The sequence below is a fragment of the Schistocerca serialis genome, chromosome 1, assembly GCF_023864345.2.
Source record: "Schistocerca serialis cubense isolate TAMUIC-IGC-003099 chromosome 1, iqSchSeri2.2, whole genome shotgun sequence".
NCBI classification, from domain to species: Eukaryota; Metazoa; Arthropoda; class Insecta; order Orthoptera; family Acrididae; genus Schistocerca; species Schistocerca serialis.
The window spans coordinates 1,137,756,392-1,137,774,829 of record NC_064638.1 but is presented as its reverse complement, the minus strand read 5'-3'; the positions used below and the strand labels follow the sequence as shown (position 1 = coordinate 1,137,774,829).

At 41.3% G+C, this 18,438-nt stretch overlaps 1 protein-coding gene across 1 annotated transcript in view; it reads right to left on the bottom strand.

The window, feature by feature from the left end:
* LOC126455903 (golgin subfamily A member 6-like protein 22) overlaps window positions 1–18,438 on the bottom strand; it is a 285,498-nt gene that overhangs the window by 156,524 nt on the left and 110,536 nt on the right. The window contains exon 9 of the mRNA XM_050091664.1: window positions 4,044–4,207. Coding sequence (XP_049947621.1) covers window positions 4,044–4,207 — 164 coding nt within the window. The remainder of the gene's footprint in view (window positions 1–4,043; window positions 4,208–18,438) is intronic.

The following is an 18,438-nucleotide window of genomic DNA, read 5'->3' as shown; positions in this document are numbered from 1 at the left end:
TCGTTCCTTCACTGGTGAACCAGTCTAAAAACAACTGCCAAGTCTCGCTCTCTGCCTGCCACCCTACTCACCACCCAACACTTCGGTACCACACAATCAGATCAGTAACCACTTTACTGTGCAGTGTTCTGTACTTTTGTGTGTGTCCTACCCACTCTGTCTCCTCTAATATTTTTTTGCCAGCACCATACCACATACTGCGACATGCTGCAAGCACTGTTAAGTGCCACACATCCCCACCACTGCAGCAGTCATTCGGTCATGTCTAATAGGCTGTCCTAGCCAACAACCTCTCATTAACCTTCCCACCCCAGTGCTCACTAACACTTCCAAGGTTTCAGAACTCAATACACAACTGTCAGCACTACAGAACAGTATGGCTCAGCTAAGTGTTAGAGCCACATGCCTAGCACTATCCAACCCTAAAGAATCTCCTCCCGCTAGTGTGGCTGCCCTTTCACCCCCCTTCAATCCATGGAACCCACACTTGTGATTTGCTTCCATTAAGGCAGTTTTTTCAGGGTGCTCTATCATGAGTGATGCAACAAAGTTTGGTGTAGTAATCGGCCACCTCAATCCGAGCACCAATGCCCAGGCCTGTGACATTATTTAACACCCAACCCTCCTCCGGCAGCTACAATAACTAACAGAATGCATCATTTCCAGTTTATAACCTTTGGAGTTGCAATGGGCATGCAATTTGATGGTGTATGAGCAGTGCAGCAAAACACACCCATCTCTGTTGCTGGATAATAGCAGAGCACTCGCTGAACTGCACACCCTCCCCGAAGGACAGTTTCTAAATTGCACCTTCTTGCCTCCATACAGGCTGCCCTGGCCTCGCATGCCCATTTATTATTAGGCAATGCAATTGTCTACTGCTCTGAGACCTGGCCTGTGACACTAGCAATCTCCCATCCAGCTTGCAGGTCCCTGAAATCTACCAGATTTTGACACACCTCAGCTCCACATTGGCATCACTTCCCCATAGCATCACCCACCTTCACTTTACCTCCAGTCACGCAAACCCGACAAAAATAGCCACATCTCTGGCATGGTTCTAGCTGCCCCTCCGACAGCAACCATGAACTTACTGCAGCTTTCTGGTACTATCAGAGGTTTGGCAAGAAAACTACAAATTCTAAACGCCCTTGCTCCTGGCCCCCAAAAGCCAGCAGCTACTGGAAATAGATGGGCACAGTTGCTGTACCAGTACAAAGCGCCTATTCATCCAGGATTTGAATGACACTGGTTTCCCTGTTCCCTCAATCCTAGCTCCACCTCTCCTCTCCAATCACTGCTGCCAACAATTCAGCTAGCCCTACTAATGGGATGCATACCCACTCTCTTGGCTTAGGCCTTCATCACACATTTCTATAGACCTTCACAGTCGTCGTTATTACTGTCCCCATTCTGGGTGCTGACTTTCTACATATTACTGCCTAATAGCCAACGTAATGAAGCATCATTTAGTTGACAGTGCCTCTGGTCAGTCCATTCATCTGTTGCAGCTCCCATTCTGCCTTGTGTGTTGCTGTGAAACACAGCGAGATTGAAGCTTTGCGGTATTTAAAAGATCAACACAAGGGGTAACTCCTCTTATTTCTGAAATTTAAATTCATTATATTTTGTTGTACACTTACACCTGCATCTGCATGGTTACTCTGCAAATCACATGTTAGTGCACGGCAGAGGGTTTGTGATGTTCACCTGTTTTATTTCTTTGTTGATTGCCCTCAGTGTCAATGTACTGCTACACTGGCTGAAAAATGACGTTTGTAATTTCAACAGTGACTACAGCAAATAATGTAGCCGACAGGTGCACACTTGCATTTCACAGTTCTTTACTTTCAGTGTTCACAACCCCCCAATAACAAACAGCTACATGGCCAGTGCACTATTGTTTTAACTTTCGATAAGCCTCATTAATAGTTTACAGGCAAACATCCACATACTGCTACAACAGTTTTCTGTTGAACATCTACGAGCAGTAACAACCTAACCACACAGTTCACAGTCTTTCAAATAAATTTAACAGACACTGTCATTGCTTTAATATACTTATTTCACAGTTAAGTTGATGCATTGTTGCTGTTCTAACCAACACAGGTTTCACATCTGAAACTTGGCCATGGACTGACTGTCTCAAGACCAAAAATCGGGTCCTTATATATCCTCACAATAATAGGTGCTGAAACTACAATTTGTTCCATGTTTAATTTAGAAAAATGACAATTAAAATATAACTCATTACATTAACTGAATACATCGAAAAATTCATTCTTTTTAACAGTTTCTTCTACTACAAGGGTTAGGCCAAACTGTTTGTTTAAATGATGAAATCAACAAATATTGTTACACAAACAATACTTTTGACAAAACTGTTAATTACTCTGGAATTAATTAAGGGCTGGCTTTGCTAACATGTTTTCAAATAGAGCCAAGTAGATCCTTTAAGAATACTATTAGTTGTTCCTCCAAATGTTTATAATTAGTACAGAATATTTATTTGTTTATATGTTAACAATACAATTTAAGTTTCGAAACAATTACTGATGTCACCCTACAACAAAAGATACTAACTAGGAATAGTCCAAATAAATTAGAAAATCAGTTACATACATAAAACCACCCACAAAATTAGATCTGATGTTACATTCTGTAAAACTGAGGGCCAACCTTTCTCTTTTATAAAAATGAGATTATACCCACATATGTTAATAATAATTAGTCCAAAATTAAATTTAAGGCGCCCAATGGCAAAAAAATAGGGGAAGTAAAAATATCCCAGCTTGCTTCGTCACAGGTTGACTGAACCACCTTCACAATAGTTCACTATTATACAATTCTTGAACCTGTATCTTTACGTGCAAGTTCCAATTTCCTTTATTTTATTATGATTTGGAGAATGAAATTTCACAAGAAGATCCCACTGCATTGAGAAACATTCCTAAGTATTTAGTTGCATTTACAACCTTTATATTTGATTGATTTATCATGTAACCAAAGTTTACTGGATTTGTTTGGGCACTTGTGTGAATGGACACACACTTTACATTATTCAGAGTCAATTGCCAATTTTCACACCATACAGATATTTGATCCAAATTGTTTTGCCATTAGTTTTGATCTTCTGATGACTTTGCTACACAATAAATGACAGCGTCATCTCCAATAAACCTAATTCAGCTGCTCAGATTTTCTCCTAAATCATTTATATAGAGAAAGAACAGCAGTGGGCCTATAAGACAACCTTAGGGAATGCCACTTCTATTTTACTCAATGAGATAAGAATAGCCTATTTGTATTTTTTCACCAAAATCAATTGTACCTGAGCAAATACGTAAGGGCCTGTAATATGTAGGGATGAGAATGTGACATGTAGATGATATGAATGTTGTGAAACAGTCTGTTTTTGTTTAAAATGAATTAATAGATCATCACAAATGTGAAATACTTTCTTGGACAAAAAGTAATAAACTAAAAGCTTTACTATGTTAATTCTAATGTTGATGTCTTGTAACTAGTGTCTAATTCAAGGTTGTCAAACTTTTCCCATGATGGAACACTTTGGGAATCCTTGTGCTTTGATTAATCACCTGTATTTTGAAAGTTGGTAAAATTTTTAGAAGATGAGAAAAACTTGGTTTATTCAGTGATTACTTCAGTTCTAAATCATAACTAATAACACAGAAACTATTACAAAATTTTAAAAATGTATTAGTATTGTCAAAATTTCAAAAAAAAAAAAAAAAAAGAAAAGAAAAGAAAAAAAAGAAACTGCATGTTATTAACAGTTTTTCATGGAGCACTTATTCACTCCCCACAGAACACCAGTGTTCTGCAGAATACAATTTGGGAAACCCTGGTCTAATAAGACGAAAATGTTACAGATGAGTTCAGTACACATAAAACTTAGTGGAAGTCAAAATAACATGGATGTGTGACATACTCAAAAGTTTTACACATGTCTACAGTATTAGTTACCATTACTCACTTTTTAGTGATGAAAAAGATAGATGTAATCTACAGGAATGACTCACCTTGAGCTCGGTCACCAGACATCATTTTAGCATTGCTTAGAGCACTCTTTGTCTCATCTAGCTTCTTCTCGATTTCATTCTTCTGCAATTCTAATTCGTTCTTCAAGTTTTCCATTGCAATCTTCTGACTGATGGTAGTTTCCAGTTCTTTATCCAGTTTTCGCCTGTTTTAGGAATTAATGACTTTCAGTTGAATGTAGGTACATACAAATTCAAATCCAGAAAAGAATATTAACACAGTAGTGCATACCTACCTGCTGTTGATTCCAGAACAAATAGGACACGCCAAAGGAGAAAAACAACACAAATGAAAGACAACAGATGTTGAAATCTAAACGTCTTGATGTTTAAAATAGTTCCTTCACTAGAAGGGAATGTTACTTAGGAGTCTAATCATGCAATGGATCAAAACAGAAAAATGTTCATGTACTCTACTCTAGCCTGCATAAGAAGATCCTTGACAGCTCACAATGCTGTTGCCAACTGTGAAGTGCTAACAACAGCAGGCGAAAACAGTAGCCACCTACAGAGCTGTGATGACATGTAGGAGCCGTCATAGAAAAGTTTACAAAATACTGCCAATGATCATTTTACACCAACTCAATCACAGAAGGCAAGAGGGTGAAAGGAATATACTAGAGTACACTTTCATACTAATGAACTTCTTTTGTAAAATTAATCTGTATATTCATAATAATTTGTATTATTTTTTATTGCTTCATAGTACTGAACTTAAATTGTAACTTTATTAGCAAGTAAGGAAAGAACTGGAAGATACCCTGTTTCAATCTTGTGCTTCAATTTGTCCGACCCTTTTCCCCCTCTTTTGCTAATAAGAGCATCTCATGTTCCAAATGATAGTTAAATTTTTCAGGTGCCTGTCATTTTGCTGCTTCATGGCAACCAGATATTTTTCTTTATTTTGATGCCATTTTGGTAAAGAGAAGGTGATTAGGTCCATGATGGATGATCAGCTCATGCCAAAGCAATGGAACAAGAAAGACACAAGTCACAGATAAGAAATCAGAAGAGAAAATTGACTACAGCAAATACTAAAATTGCAGAATGACATAAATGAGTGCCATGTAAGCCTTACATCAAAGTTGAAAAATAAGGCAACAAAATTACTTTGTATGTGCGCTGTAGTTTTATTTTTCACCTTTTGTCAAGAATTACTTGTTTTGATCAGAACACTCAAGCATACATATCACTTTGTGAGTCGCACAAAGTTCATGTGTGACGGTACAGTACAAGAACATGATTATCTAACACCATAATCGACACGTCGTCCACATGGTCAGGTGGCACATTGCAACGTAAAATGAAGAACTGGGCGTCTGCATCTCTAGTACCAGAAATGTCTTCAAAACCTGTGAATGGGGACAATGATGACATGTCTGAGGAACCCGCGGACTGCAGTGGTGAATCATTGGATGGAGAAAACCCAACCGTAGGTTGAACGGACTCATTAGTGCGTTCTTCAAAAGAACATGTGCTCGGGCAGTCCAAATGAGATGGCTAAGGGGTGCCAGAGTCTACGAAGGCAGGTTTGAGCCTGTACAGAAACGGTTTGCAGGCAATCTTTTATCATAATGTCGAACGTCGTCTTGCCCCTCCGGAGTATTTCGAAGGGGCCGAAGTAAAGGGTTGTAAGGGTTGTCTGACAGAGTCATCCCTGAGCATGGCGTGTGACCAAGAGCTGAGTGTGGTCGGCACATAAGTGTCAGGTGGGGAATGGCTGACAGGTGGGTGTAGCTGGGTGTTTCTAAAGTGTGCACGCATCCTTCCGATGAAGTCTGGGAAGGAGGGGGAATCCCCAGGATCTTGGGGGAGAATTAGTTCCCCAGGTAAAACCGGGTTTTCACCAAAAACGAATTCAGAAATCATCCCATGTAAATCTTGTTTAAATGTGGAACATAGGCCCAGCAACACCCAAGGAAGTGCCTTGGACCAGAGACAGTCATGGCACCTGAGTGCAGTTTTAAGGATGCGGTGCCACTGTTCCACCAACCCGTTGCTTTGCGGGTGATAGGCTGTCGTATGGATCTTTTTAACACCACAAAGATTACAGAGATTCTTAAAAAGTGCAGATTTGAACTGTCGACCTTGGTTGGCTGTGATGGTAGACCGACAGCCAAACCTAGTGATCCAAGAAGAAACTAATTCTTTGGCCACAGTTTCTGCTGTGATGTTGGGTAAGGGGATGGCTTCCACCCAACAAGACATTCGGTCTATTGTGGACAGGATATACCTGTGGCCCTCCGAGGCAGAGGACCGACAAGGTCAATATGTACATGACAGAAACGTCCCTTAGGGATGTCAAACTTACCAATTGGTGGAGAGGTTTCGTTGACAGGAAATGCAACTGTGTGCCTATGTTTGACAGTCCTGTTTCACATCTTTCCACACAAAACGTTTGGTGACAAGGCGAGTGGTTGTTCGGATGTCGGGGTGGGTGAGATTATGCAAGGTGTCGAAAACCTGTCGCCGCAACTTGGGTGGGAGCAAAGGCCGCAGAATGCCCGTAGAAGAGTCACACCACACTTCGTCTGAAATGCCAGGGAACTTAGCCTTGGTAAACACAAGTGAAGACTGCAGTTCCATGAGCAGACCCTCAGTGTCCTCGTTCGAAGCCTATAGAGCAGTGAGTCAGATAAATCGACGATATTTGAAACGGCATTGATCCGCGAGAGAAAATCAGCGGGGATGTTCTCTGCCTTTGATGTAGCGTACGTCTGTAGTAAATTGAGAGACCAGGTTGAAGTGGCAGAAGCGTTGGAGGGGAAGATCCTCTGGCGGGTTGCAGAAGGCATCCGCCAGCAGTTTGTGACCAGTAAGAATGAAGAAAGGATGGCCCTCGATGTCAGTGTGGAAATGTTTGACGGCCTTGTACACCGCCAGAAGCTCTCTATCAAAAAGTGGAATATATCTTCTGTGCTCTAGACAGTTGTTTGGAGAAGAAATAAAGTGGTGAAACTGTGTCGCCTTTGCTCTGTTGTAATACTGCCATGACCGCGATGCCACTGGCGTCCGTAGTGATGAACAAATCGGCAGACGGATCAGGGTGGGCAAGTACGACTGCATGAGCTAAAGCTGTTTTAAGAGCCCAACAGACTGATTTATGCCGAAGTTTGTTTGCCAGAGAGTGCGTCTGTCAGCGGGGCCTTCACAGTGATGGCAGAAGGTAGATGACAGTGGTAGTAATTTATTGTACCAAGGAAACGTCTGAGTTCTTTGTACATAGCTGGGGGTGGCAATGACGTGATAGCCTCCACACAGGATTTGGGAGGCTGTATTCCGTCTGCGGAGACAGTGTAACCCAGAAATGTCACAAAAGACTGATGCAATTGGAATTTTTCTTTGTTGACGTCGACACTGTTGAATGCCAAAGTCTGGAGGACCTGGGATAAATGATCTTCATGGTCTTCAGTCGATTTTCAGAAAATGAGTATGTCATGCAGGTATGCGAAACTTGAATCGTCGTAAAATTGAGTCAATGAAACATTACCACATTTGTGCCACATTCTTCAAACAGAATGACATGAAGTTGTACTGGAACAAACCGAGTGGCGTGATGATCGCAGTCTTTGGAATGTCTTCTGGCGATACAGAAATCTGGTGATAAGCACGTTTGCAGTCAATGAAGATTGTGGCACCCGATAACATATGAGTGAAATCATTTATGTTTGGCACGGGGTAATTGTCCATGAGAGTGCAAGTATTTAAACGTCTGTAATCACCATACATTCAAAAAGAACCATCGTCTTTGGTGACAAGGTGAATTGGTGAAGACCAATTGCTGTCTGATAGCTGTAGGATGCGTGCCTCCAGAAGTTCGTTAATTTGCTGCCAGGCCATGCACAACTTAATAGGGTTGAGACGTCTAACCTTGTGCTTAATAGGAGGGCCAGCAGTGGTAATTATCTTGTGTGTCATTCCGACAGTGATGGAAGAGAATGAGAACTGCACACGAGGCTGAGTTAACGTTCTGATGTGAAGTTTTGGGACAAGTGGGGCGCAATGAGGCGTAGCCGTTAGAGCGAGCGGGAAAAGGCAGCACAAAAAATCACATGCCTTTTATTCGAGCATGACGTGCGCTTGTTTGTAGAGGTCAGTTGCACGCACACCACAGAGCGGGGTGGGGCGAGCAGCAACTGCTGCACTGGCATTGTGCGAGGGACAGCAATGGCCGCTAAGTTGTTTGGCTGGCGCGCGGAAGAGGGGGAATGTTTATCAACAAGTGGGGTGGCTGCCTGCGTAGTGGGTGTGATCGTGCTGCGCGAGCGACTGTTATTAGAGACAGTGTTTGAAACACGAGGCACCGTGCGAATTGGGCACTTGGGCAGTGCGGAGTTCACTGAATGGGAACCATCACACGGAATGAATGTTTCTGAACTAACCTGATAGGTGTTCGAACTGATGCTTGGCAATGAAGTTCGATCCGGTGAAAGAACTGCAGATTGCAGTTTCAACAGCGAGGTGCGGGCTGCAGCGAGCTCATTGTAAGTGTGAGCAATGGATTGTTTCAGCTCATCATTCTCCTGGCAGAGGTGCACCGTTGAGTCATGTTCAGAAAGTAAGTTAGTGAAACAGGTCACAATCTTACCCATGAGGGCAGAACACTCACAGTACTTACAGTAGAATATCTTTGGTCTGCCATTGTCATGCTGCAGGACAGGACGATGTGTGGACGACCTCTTCAAATTTGTATTTTCAGTTTTCTGGGGGTCTCTCATGCACCAATTTAGTTATGTTAAACACACGTGCTACACTTGGGAGATCTCTTTAGGTAGAAGTTGCAACTTGCATTACTAAAGTGGGAAAATCGATTGTGTAATATGCATGATACACAGTACCTCAACTGATAATGAGAACTGAATAAAAAATCTGAAGGCAGTACTTTTCATCACACCCTTGTACATATTGTAGTAAAAAACACTTGGCTTGGGCCAGCAATACACTAACCTATGGAATGGATCTACTAAAATCCTCAAAAAACCTATTTCTCATGTAACTGTACCATTAAGTTAAAGCCTACAATTAACAATAATAGCACAAGTTCATCTTGGCACTTGCAGATGTTTGAAATTTTACAATACAAATTGATACATTCAATGAAAGATTATGCAGAAATGATGAACAGTAGAATATGCGAATCAGCACACATTGTTCTACACATTGTCTCACACAAAGGAAAATTCTGAAGTCCACTTTTATATACAAATAAATGTGTGTGTTGCACAGATTTTTCACTTGGCTCATTCTATATACACATCGACACTGGTGTGTTGAAGTGCAGCATGAGTTTATCTCAATCAAAATCACTAAAATGTGCAGCACCAACAAATCACGTCTTCTGCCTGTTTCAACTAACACTGAAATCTAATGAGCTCCTAAGCACTGTAAAATTTACAAGTCATCACAGCCCAGTTTTCTACACATCATTTGTTATCCCGAAGAAAACTACTTTTGAAATTGCAGAAACACTAGCCACAGTCTTAAACAAATGGTACTTCTCTATTACTTTCCCAGACTTTAGAACTAACTTGAAGAGAAACAGTTTACAAAAAAAGTGATCCAACTGCAGCATCTTTCCAGTATCAGTAATTCCTGTACTGACTAAATTGATGGAGCCTCATATGAAAAATCAGCTTCTCAAATACTTTAAAATAACTGTATATCCCATGATGCACAACACAGATTTAGGAGAGGAAGGTATATCACTACAGCAGTGACCGTTCTTGTCAAACAATGAAGTTGTGGTATCATTAATGTCTGTGGCATATAGCCACAGGTCACATCACACAACCCACAGCCAGCCAATTCTGGCTTATGCGCAGTGCCACTTAGCTGGACAGTGCAGGCTGTAATGAGACATCCTCCTCTAGCATTACTTTTCCTCAGTAGCTGTTGATACCAGTATTATTTTTCGAATTTGGTTAATAACACTTCAGTTGCTTTTCTGAAAGTTTTAATATAATTTTATGCACAGTACGTCAAATTTCAAGCTAAAATTTATGAAAAGGACTTACTTTATCAAATATTTTTAGGTTCGACGTTATAATCAATAAGTAATAGTTCTGAATATACAGTTAAATTTTTTTTTTTTTTTTTTTAGTAACATTTCAAATTACGAATTATTTCTACACCCAAAATTTCTGTTTTTAATTATGCAACCCTGTATTGTTTAGTATGTTTATTTCTGGATTCATTTGTGAAATAATAATCAAAATTAATAATTTAATGAAAAATCATTCATTTGTTAAGAACAATTGTAAGATCCTTGGAATATAGTTATTTCCGCGGAGTGAGGGGTCGTAAGCTTACCTCTCATGTGGCTGGGCATATTTTTGTATAATACATGCGAACAATGTAATTTTGGCTTTGTTAATGTGAAAAATCAAAATACTGTATGATGTACTTAAATGTGAGAAAATCAATGGAAAATATATTTACGTAATAAATTCTCCAACAACAATCTTCCAATTTATTTAGTTCAAACCAACCGTCATGATCTGATCTTAGATTTTCAGCTTCTAGAATCAGACCTCTAGACAAGAAGAACTGGAGCCATCTCAACATGACAAGCTAAGTAAGCTTGAATGTTTATTGTAATCTTTGCTCCTCTCAAAATCTTCGTAAAAGACTATGCTTATTAATTACTTGGACTGGGCACTGTTTAATGTGGACGGAAGAAGGGAGGAGGACAGAGAATACAAGTGTGAACATCGTCCTTGATTAACTGACTAATAATGAAGTTTTGTCTGTTGCAGAAATTGTTTTCTTTCGTTGATTTTTGAAATTTATGTACAAATAAATTTTCGATAACATGGAGCAAAACTGAATGCTGTCCAACAAAGGATCTTTACACCAACAGTAACGATGCACTACCAATAATGATGGACCAGATCTAACGAAAGTGAGGATGACTTTACAACTACAACCAAGAAAATCAAAAAGAAAAGATAAGTACAAACTAGTTGTGAAGTTAATTTGTTTGTGGACTCGTGTGCTTGTTAACAAAATGAATAGGGTCAAAATGAAAAGTGAAGTAGAAATGGAAGCTGCAGGATCCAGTCAGGACATGTTTGAGCCGAAAGAAAGCACAGACAGTAAAATAAAACAGTAAGGACTAATGTTTTGCAGTTAATATTGGCAAAACTAGAGGAAATAAAGACAGATAACAACAGCAAATTTAGTGCATTTAATGGTCAGTTAACTGTAATAAGAACAGATAATGATAGCAAATTTATGCAACTTCAATGACACTTAAAACACTTGACAACTGAAAACAATAGTAAAATGGACAGAGTACAAGACAAGATAGGTCAACTTAGTAATCAAGTTTCAGAGTTAAAAAATGGGTTGTCAGAGGGGCTAAAAAGTGTGAATGAAAAAGTTAATGTTTTAGAAAATAAATTTATTGTTTTAGAAAATGAGGTCATAGCTGAGTCAGTGAAAAAATTAAAGAGTGTTGATGACATCAGAGTTGAACAAAAGGCTGTAGCAGAAAAACTGTGTGAGTTGGGAGCTACCACCCAACAAAATGTTGTCAATTTAAACCAAAATAATTTAAATATAGAAAACAATACGCAAACTAATGTAACTGTTTTAGATCAAAAAATTTCAGCAGTTCAGAAAAGTTGTATTAACAAAAATCTGTGTGCAAACAATGGTATTAAGTGGCCCAACACTCCTACCAAAAGTTTTCTGTCAGATAATTTACATCCAGTGGATTTTCTGCACCACTGCAGAGATAGTTTTCTGTCAGGCATAAATGACAATCACAAAATTAAATTTGTTAAAAGATTTCTTGAAATTGAAGCTCTGTCATGGGTAAATTTAAATTAAAGTCAGTGGAAAACATATCAGAGTGTTCAGAAAAGTTTTTTAAATAAATTTTGATCAGACGCAGAGCAGGAGAGAATCAAAAGTGAATTACTGAATGGTCCTAATTATAGGAATAGGGATGGCACTTTGAAAGAGTTTTGTAAGAACTTAAAAAATTAGCATATCACGAGAAACCACTCGACGAAATGACCTTGACAGATGTGGTGGGATTTGGTACATGGACCTGACGATTGTCTTGAACAGTTTTTATTATAGGTTTACAGGCTGCATAAGGCAGTAGAAAGAAGTATGTATCATAATAACAGGAATGATAGAAATCACAATGGGAGTAATCACAGAAACAGAGATAATGGTAACTTCCATCAGGATCCCTCTCCGGGGGACACCACTTTGACGAAGTGCGGGTGGAGAGGGTTGCGTATCTGTGTGAAGCTGAGGGCTATGCTGAAGGTGAGGACCTACTGCCGGAAAGGCCTCAGCCGATGGATCAGACTAAGAATGTCCCACAACGTCCCATATTCCCTATCCACTCCTAATCCTACCCAACTCCCTGACCCAACCCAAGAAGTGATGCGATCCATGCCAAGAGGTGCATGGCACAGGGGGGCAAATTGAGACCTCAGATATCCAAACATCAGGGTCAGTACTGATGGAAGGCATTCCCACTACTGAATCAGGGTCTAGACCTAAGCCAGAAGTGGGAACTGTAACCAAGAAGCTAGACCAGATTAAGATCAAAGGCTTTTCTGGGGCTCAGAGGAGGAAACTACTCAGGGAACAGAGAAAACGGAAGGGAAAGAAAGGCTTCCTAAAGACAAGTGGAGGGAATTAAAGGAACTTGAACCTAAGACCTCCAGGAAGAAGCTGTTTCAGGTTGAAGGGGATACACAGACCCTCACTACGTCAAAGACAGGTAGCAAGCGGATAAGGGAAGAATCAAAGACTCCCACCTCCCTGGATAAACATGTCCAGAAAAAACCGAGGCAAGAAATAGGGAAACACAAATAGTACTGCAGTCTCGGCTTTTAGGGTGGCAGTTATCCAAGAAGGCTATCCACTGGTGGCCATCACCTTGCAGAAGGAGGAATTGGTACGGATGACCCTCTTTGAAAAGACTAGGGGGGACGCTGGCCCAGGACCCAACTTCAGGAGGGTCTATTAGATTGTGATGACCTCATTTTTGTGTGTGAGGGGGTGCACATGGTGGAATGGCTAAAGGACAAGGTGCCCATGATATCGCTGTGGGAAGATGCGAAGCTGCTAGTTAAGATGGCAGCAGAGCTTCTTAAGACCACAAAGCTATCAATATGGGTAACAAAGATCCTTAAGGAAGTCTCTCCTAAGACTCTGTTCGGGAAAAATAGGGGCCCAGAACCCAAAAGTCTCAACAGAAGATTGGAGAGTGATCAACCAGAAGGTTGCACCGGAAGGACGAACCCTGGTAGTGGACGTCAGAGAGAAGTCCCTGAAGGTGATGCGGAAGCAGGACCTGAAATTGTTTTTAGGGTTCTCGCAGGTCACTGTCAGGGTTCTCAAAGACCTCAAAGATGGCAGCAAGATGGAGACTGGAGGTGCTGCAGATTCATCTGCAGCACAGTAAATGGGCCTTTGCTGCCCTGAGTTGCTGCCTGGGGAGGCAAGAAGTGGACGTGGCACTGATACAAGAACCCTATTTATATAAAGGGGGTGTATTGGGTCTCAGTGGCACTGGAGGTAACCTGATTTATGCTAGAAATCTAAGAAACTCCAGAATGTGCATCTATGTAAGAAATGGAATTTCTTTCATGCCAGTGATAGATTTCTGCTCTAGGGACTTAGTGATCATTAAAATGCAGCAATGTGAGGAAGGTATCATGACGGAAATTTTTTGGCCTCAGAATACCTTCCTTACGACGACAGCTCTCCTCCTTCCTTGGAGGCGAGGAGACCTGTAAAGACTTGCCATCGGCAAGGTGACCAACTGCTGGTGGGATGCAACGCCAATGCCCACAATCTAGTGTGGGGTAGCAAGGACACCAACAGTAGAGGTGAGTACTTTCTTGAATTTCTTTTAACTAACAACTTAGAGGTCCTGAATAGGGGCAATGAACCTACATTCAGGAATAGCAGAAGGGAACAAGTAATTGACATAACCTTTAGTTCCATGATGATGGGCAGCTATGGCATGTGGTGTTGGAGCCATCCTCAACAGACCACATGTACATTAAATTCAAGATTGAAATGGGAATTAGACAGACTATTACCTATAGGAATCCCAGGAAAACAGACGGGGAGACATATAGGAGGGGCCTTGATTTAGGCTTATCAGAAATTAAAACCTGGATAAGGAGTCCAGTAGAATTTGAGGAAGTAGCAGAGGCTGTTACCTCAGCCATAGTGACCTCATATCAGGGCAACTGCACAGTCACCACGAAGTGCACAAATAGGAGTGTGCCTTGGAGGAATATGAACTTGGAAATGCAAAGAAAACAGGTACAGAGACCGTTTAATATTGCGAGACGTAAAGAACAATGGGTTAAGTATTGTGAGGCCCCTGTCAACTACAATCTTGCAATCAGACAAGAAAAGAAGGCATCATGGAAGGCACTCTGTGAGGAAGTGGAGAGCACGGCTGCACAAACCAGACTTCATAAGATTCTTACCAGAGTACCAACCAATTCAGGAGGTATGTTGAGGAAGTAGGATGGGGAATATACAAAGACAGCACATAAGACACTGGAACTGCTCCTCAAAACTCACATTCCTCAATATGCTCCGCCGGAGAACACAGACCAGAATGTGATCCCAGGGAGAGAATTGTTCTAAAGCACTCGAAGAAAGGACTGGAAATCGGCCAAGGAAAGTGTGAACTTCAATAAAATCCAATGGGCGGTGGGAACATTCCAACTGTTCAAGTCACCTGGCCCAGATAAAGAATTTTCCAACTCTCCTGCAACAGGAAGGAGAGAAGCTCATAACGAGTCCTATGCAGGCTGTTCATGGTTAGACTAGAAGTAGGAATCATTCCCAATGCTTGGAGGGCAGTGAAGGTTGCTTTCAATCCAAAGCCAGGGAGAATTGATCATATCAAGGCTAAGGATATGAGACCAATCAGTCCGTCCTTCTCCATTCTCAAAACATTGGAAAAACTGGTTAATATATATGTTGGGGAGAGGAGGCTAGTAGGGCCCCTCTACATTCAAACCAACAGGCATTTCAACCAGGTAAATCATGTGAGACAGCTCTCCACCAACTCGTCACACAGGTGGAGAAAGCACTTCACTTCCAAGGAATAGCCCTATGCATCTTCCTGGATATTGAGGGGGCCTTCAGTAACACAACCTTTGATTCCATGGTAAGGGCAGCAGAGGTGCATGACCTGGGGACCATTATATACAGGTGCACCAGGGTCATGCTTAGTGGGAGGAAGTAGAGGCTACCATGATGAATGAAAAGATGGTAACTAACACCACTAGAGGAGGAGTTTTGTCCCCTCTATTGTAGAATCGAGTGGTGAACGATCTCATTGAGGAATTAAATTCCAGTCAATGCTTCTGCCAAGGATACATAGATGACCCTGTCACAGTAATGCTAGGCAAATTTACTGACACAGTTAGAAATATGGCACAGGGAGGTTTGGACATTGTGCAAAATTGGTGTATTAAACAGGATCTGAGGGTTAATCCTAAGAACACTGCCGTGGTGCCATTTACGAAGAGACATATTCAACACTTAAGTTGGAATCTAAAGCTCTTGGATGAAACTCTACCTGTGAAGGGGATAGTGAAATATCTAGGGGTAGCCTTAGATGAGAAGCTAACTTGGACCCCTCACATTAAGAGGATATGCTCCAAGGCAAAAAGTACTCTAGTGAGTACTAGAAGGGATTGTGGCAAAAACTGGGGCCTAAGCCCCAGGGGTATGCACTGGATATACGTTGGTAATCCCAAAAGTAAGGTCTCCTATTTTTTTTACAAGTACATACACCTGTTTATTTCTACAATGATTTACATCAGTTTCAGCTTGAACTTTTATCTATTTTTCGACACACTCACCAGAAATCTGTCGATGCATTTTTGTAGATGCTGTGGCAGTTTTTGTTTGCCCATGTCATACCAGCTCACCACCATGCTGTTCACAAAGTTAAGAAACTCTTCTTTCACCTCGTCGTAGGAACTGAATCACTTTCCGGCCAAATGTTCTTTTAACCTAGGGAACAGGTGATAGTCACTGGGTGCCAAGTGAGGACTATAGGGTGGGTGGGTCATTATGTTCAACAGAAACTGTTGCAGGAGAGTAACAGTTTGCCGAGCGTTGTGTGGGCGAGCGTTGTCATGGAGAATGTGTACACCCCTGCTCAACATTCCCCTTCTCCAGTTCTGAATTGCCCGTTTGAGTTTTTTCAGAGTCTCACAGTACCTATCAGCATTAATTGTGGTCCCAGCGATTCAGCTGTAAACTCATGTAAACCATCACAGAAATAAACAGGTCTATGTACTTATAAAAAAAATTGGAGACCTTACTTTTGGGATTACCCTTGTACACCACAGTGGTCAGACCTAGGATTTCCTATGGAGCTGTAGTGTAGTGGAAGAAGGTAGAACAGTGAGTTGCAGCTAAGGAGCATGCTAAGGTGCAGAGAGTGGCCTGCTTAGCCGTAACAGGTGGAATTAGCAGCACACCAACTGCTGGGATGGAAGCTATGCTGGAAATGCTTCTGCTACACCTTTGGGTTAAGGTGGAGGCAGCAGCTTGGGCGCACAGACTTAAAACTGTCAAAAACTGGGTTTCATTCCGATATCTAGAATCACACAATAAGATAGTGAGCGAAGTAAATATAGGCATGGCTGGGGAAATGCCTGCCGACTATATAATAACTCCCAACTGCTTCGACAAGCCTTACAATATAATAACGGGAAGCAGGGAGCAAGGGGAAAACATTTGGTTCACTGATAGGTCAAAAATAGACCAAGGCATTGGGGCAGTTTTGTACGGGGTTTAGCCATCATTAGAGGGCATCATCTATCTAGGAAAACTGGCCTCCATATTCCAAGCTAAAATTACTGCAATCAGGGCATGTGTGGAGGAGAATATGTGTAGGTGCCTCAAGGATTGTAGCATCTACATCTATTCAGACAGCCAGGCAGCCCTGAAACTATTGGCAGGTCCTGCAACAAGATCCAAGATTGTTTCAGAATGCCACAGGGCTCTGGTGGAGCTAGGGGGAAGCAATAGGGTAAACTTAGTGTGGGTCCCTGGCCGCTCAGGCATCTGTGGCAATGAACAAACCGACAGATTGGCTAGAATGGGGGCAACAACTCCACTTATTGACCAGAACCCATCCTGACAATCACCAAAGCTATGATCAAATTAAAACCATGGAACTGGCTTAGGAAAATGCATGTAGGATATTAGACCAAGGTCCATAAACAAAAACATGGTAAGCTAATGATGCCCAAGCCATATTTTAAAAGAAGCTCTGTAATCCTGGGATTGAACGGGAAAGATATCAAACTCATGGCTGGACTGATGACCAGCCATGGGAATTTCAAAGAACACGAACACACAAGGGGTATAATGGAAGAGGACCCCAAATGTAGGATCTGTTATGAGGGTGAAGAAAATGCATCACACCTAATCTTTGAATGCATGGCATTGGAGAGTAAAAGATACAGAAGCTTCTGTACAACTAGACCTAAAGGAATTGTGTCTTACAAACAACTGGTAGAGGGACTCCTTGCACTGGTTGGCTTTACTAGATATACAGAGAGTGACACTACACAATTAACTTAGTTTTGGTGCGGGCAGTGGAGGGTTAGACCTAAGCTGTTTTAGCTTCCCTGTTAAAATCAAATCAATCAATCCATCAAGATCAAAGTGACAATAGAGAGAAATTCTGAACAGCAGCAGGATAGGAATAATGGGAATAACTGTTGTTGTTGTGGTCTTCAGTCCAGAGACTGGTTTGATGCAGCTCTCCATGCTACCCTATCCTGTGCAATTTTCTTCATCTCGAAGTACCTACTGCAACCTACATCCATCTGAATCTGCTTAGTGTATTCATCTCTTGATCTCCCTCTACAATTTTTACCCTCCATGCTGCCCACCAATACTAAATTGGTGATCCCTTGATGCCTCAGAATATGCCCTACCAACCGATCCCTTCTTCTAGTCAAGTTGTGCCACAAATTCCTCTTCTCCCTGATTCTATTCAGTATCTCCTCATTAGTTACATGATCTACCCATCTAATCTTCAGCATTCTTCTGTAGCACCACATTTTGAATGGTTCTATTCTCTTCTTGTCTAAACTATTTATCATCCATGTTTCACTTCGATAGATGGAAACACTCCATACAAATACTTTCAGAAATGACTTCCTGATATTTAAATCTATACTTGATGTTAGCAAATTTCTCTTCTTCAGAAACGCTTTCCTTGCCATTGCAAGTCTAATTTTTTATATCCTCTCTCCTTCGACCATCATCAGTTATTTTTCTCCCCAAATAGCAGAACTCATTTACTACTTTAAGCATCTCATTTCCTAATCTAATTCCAGCAGCATCA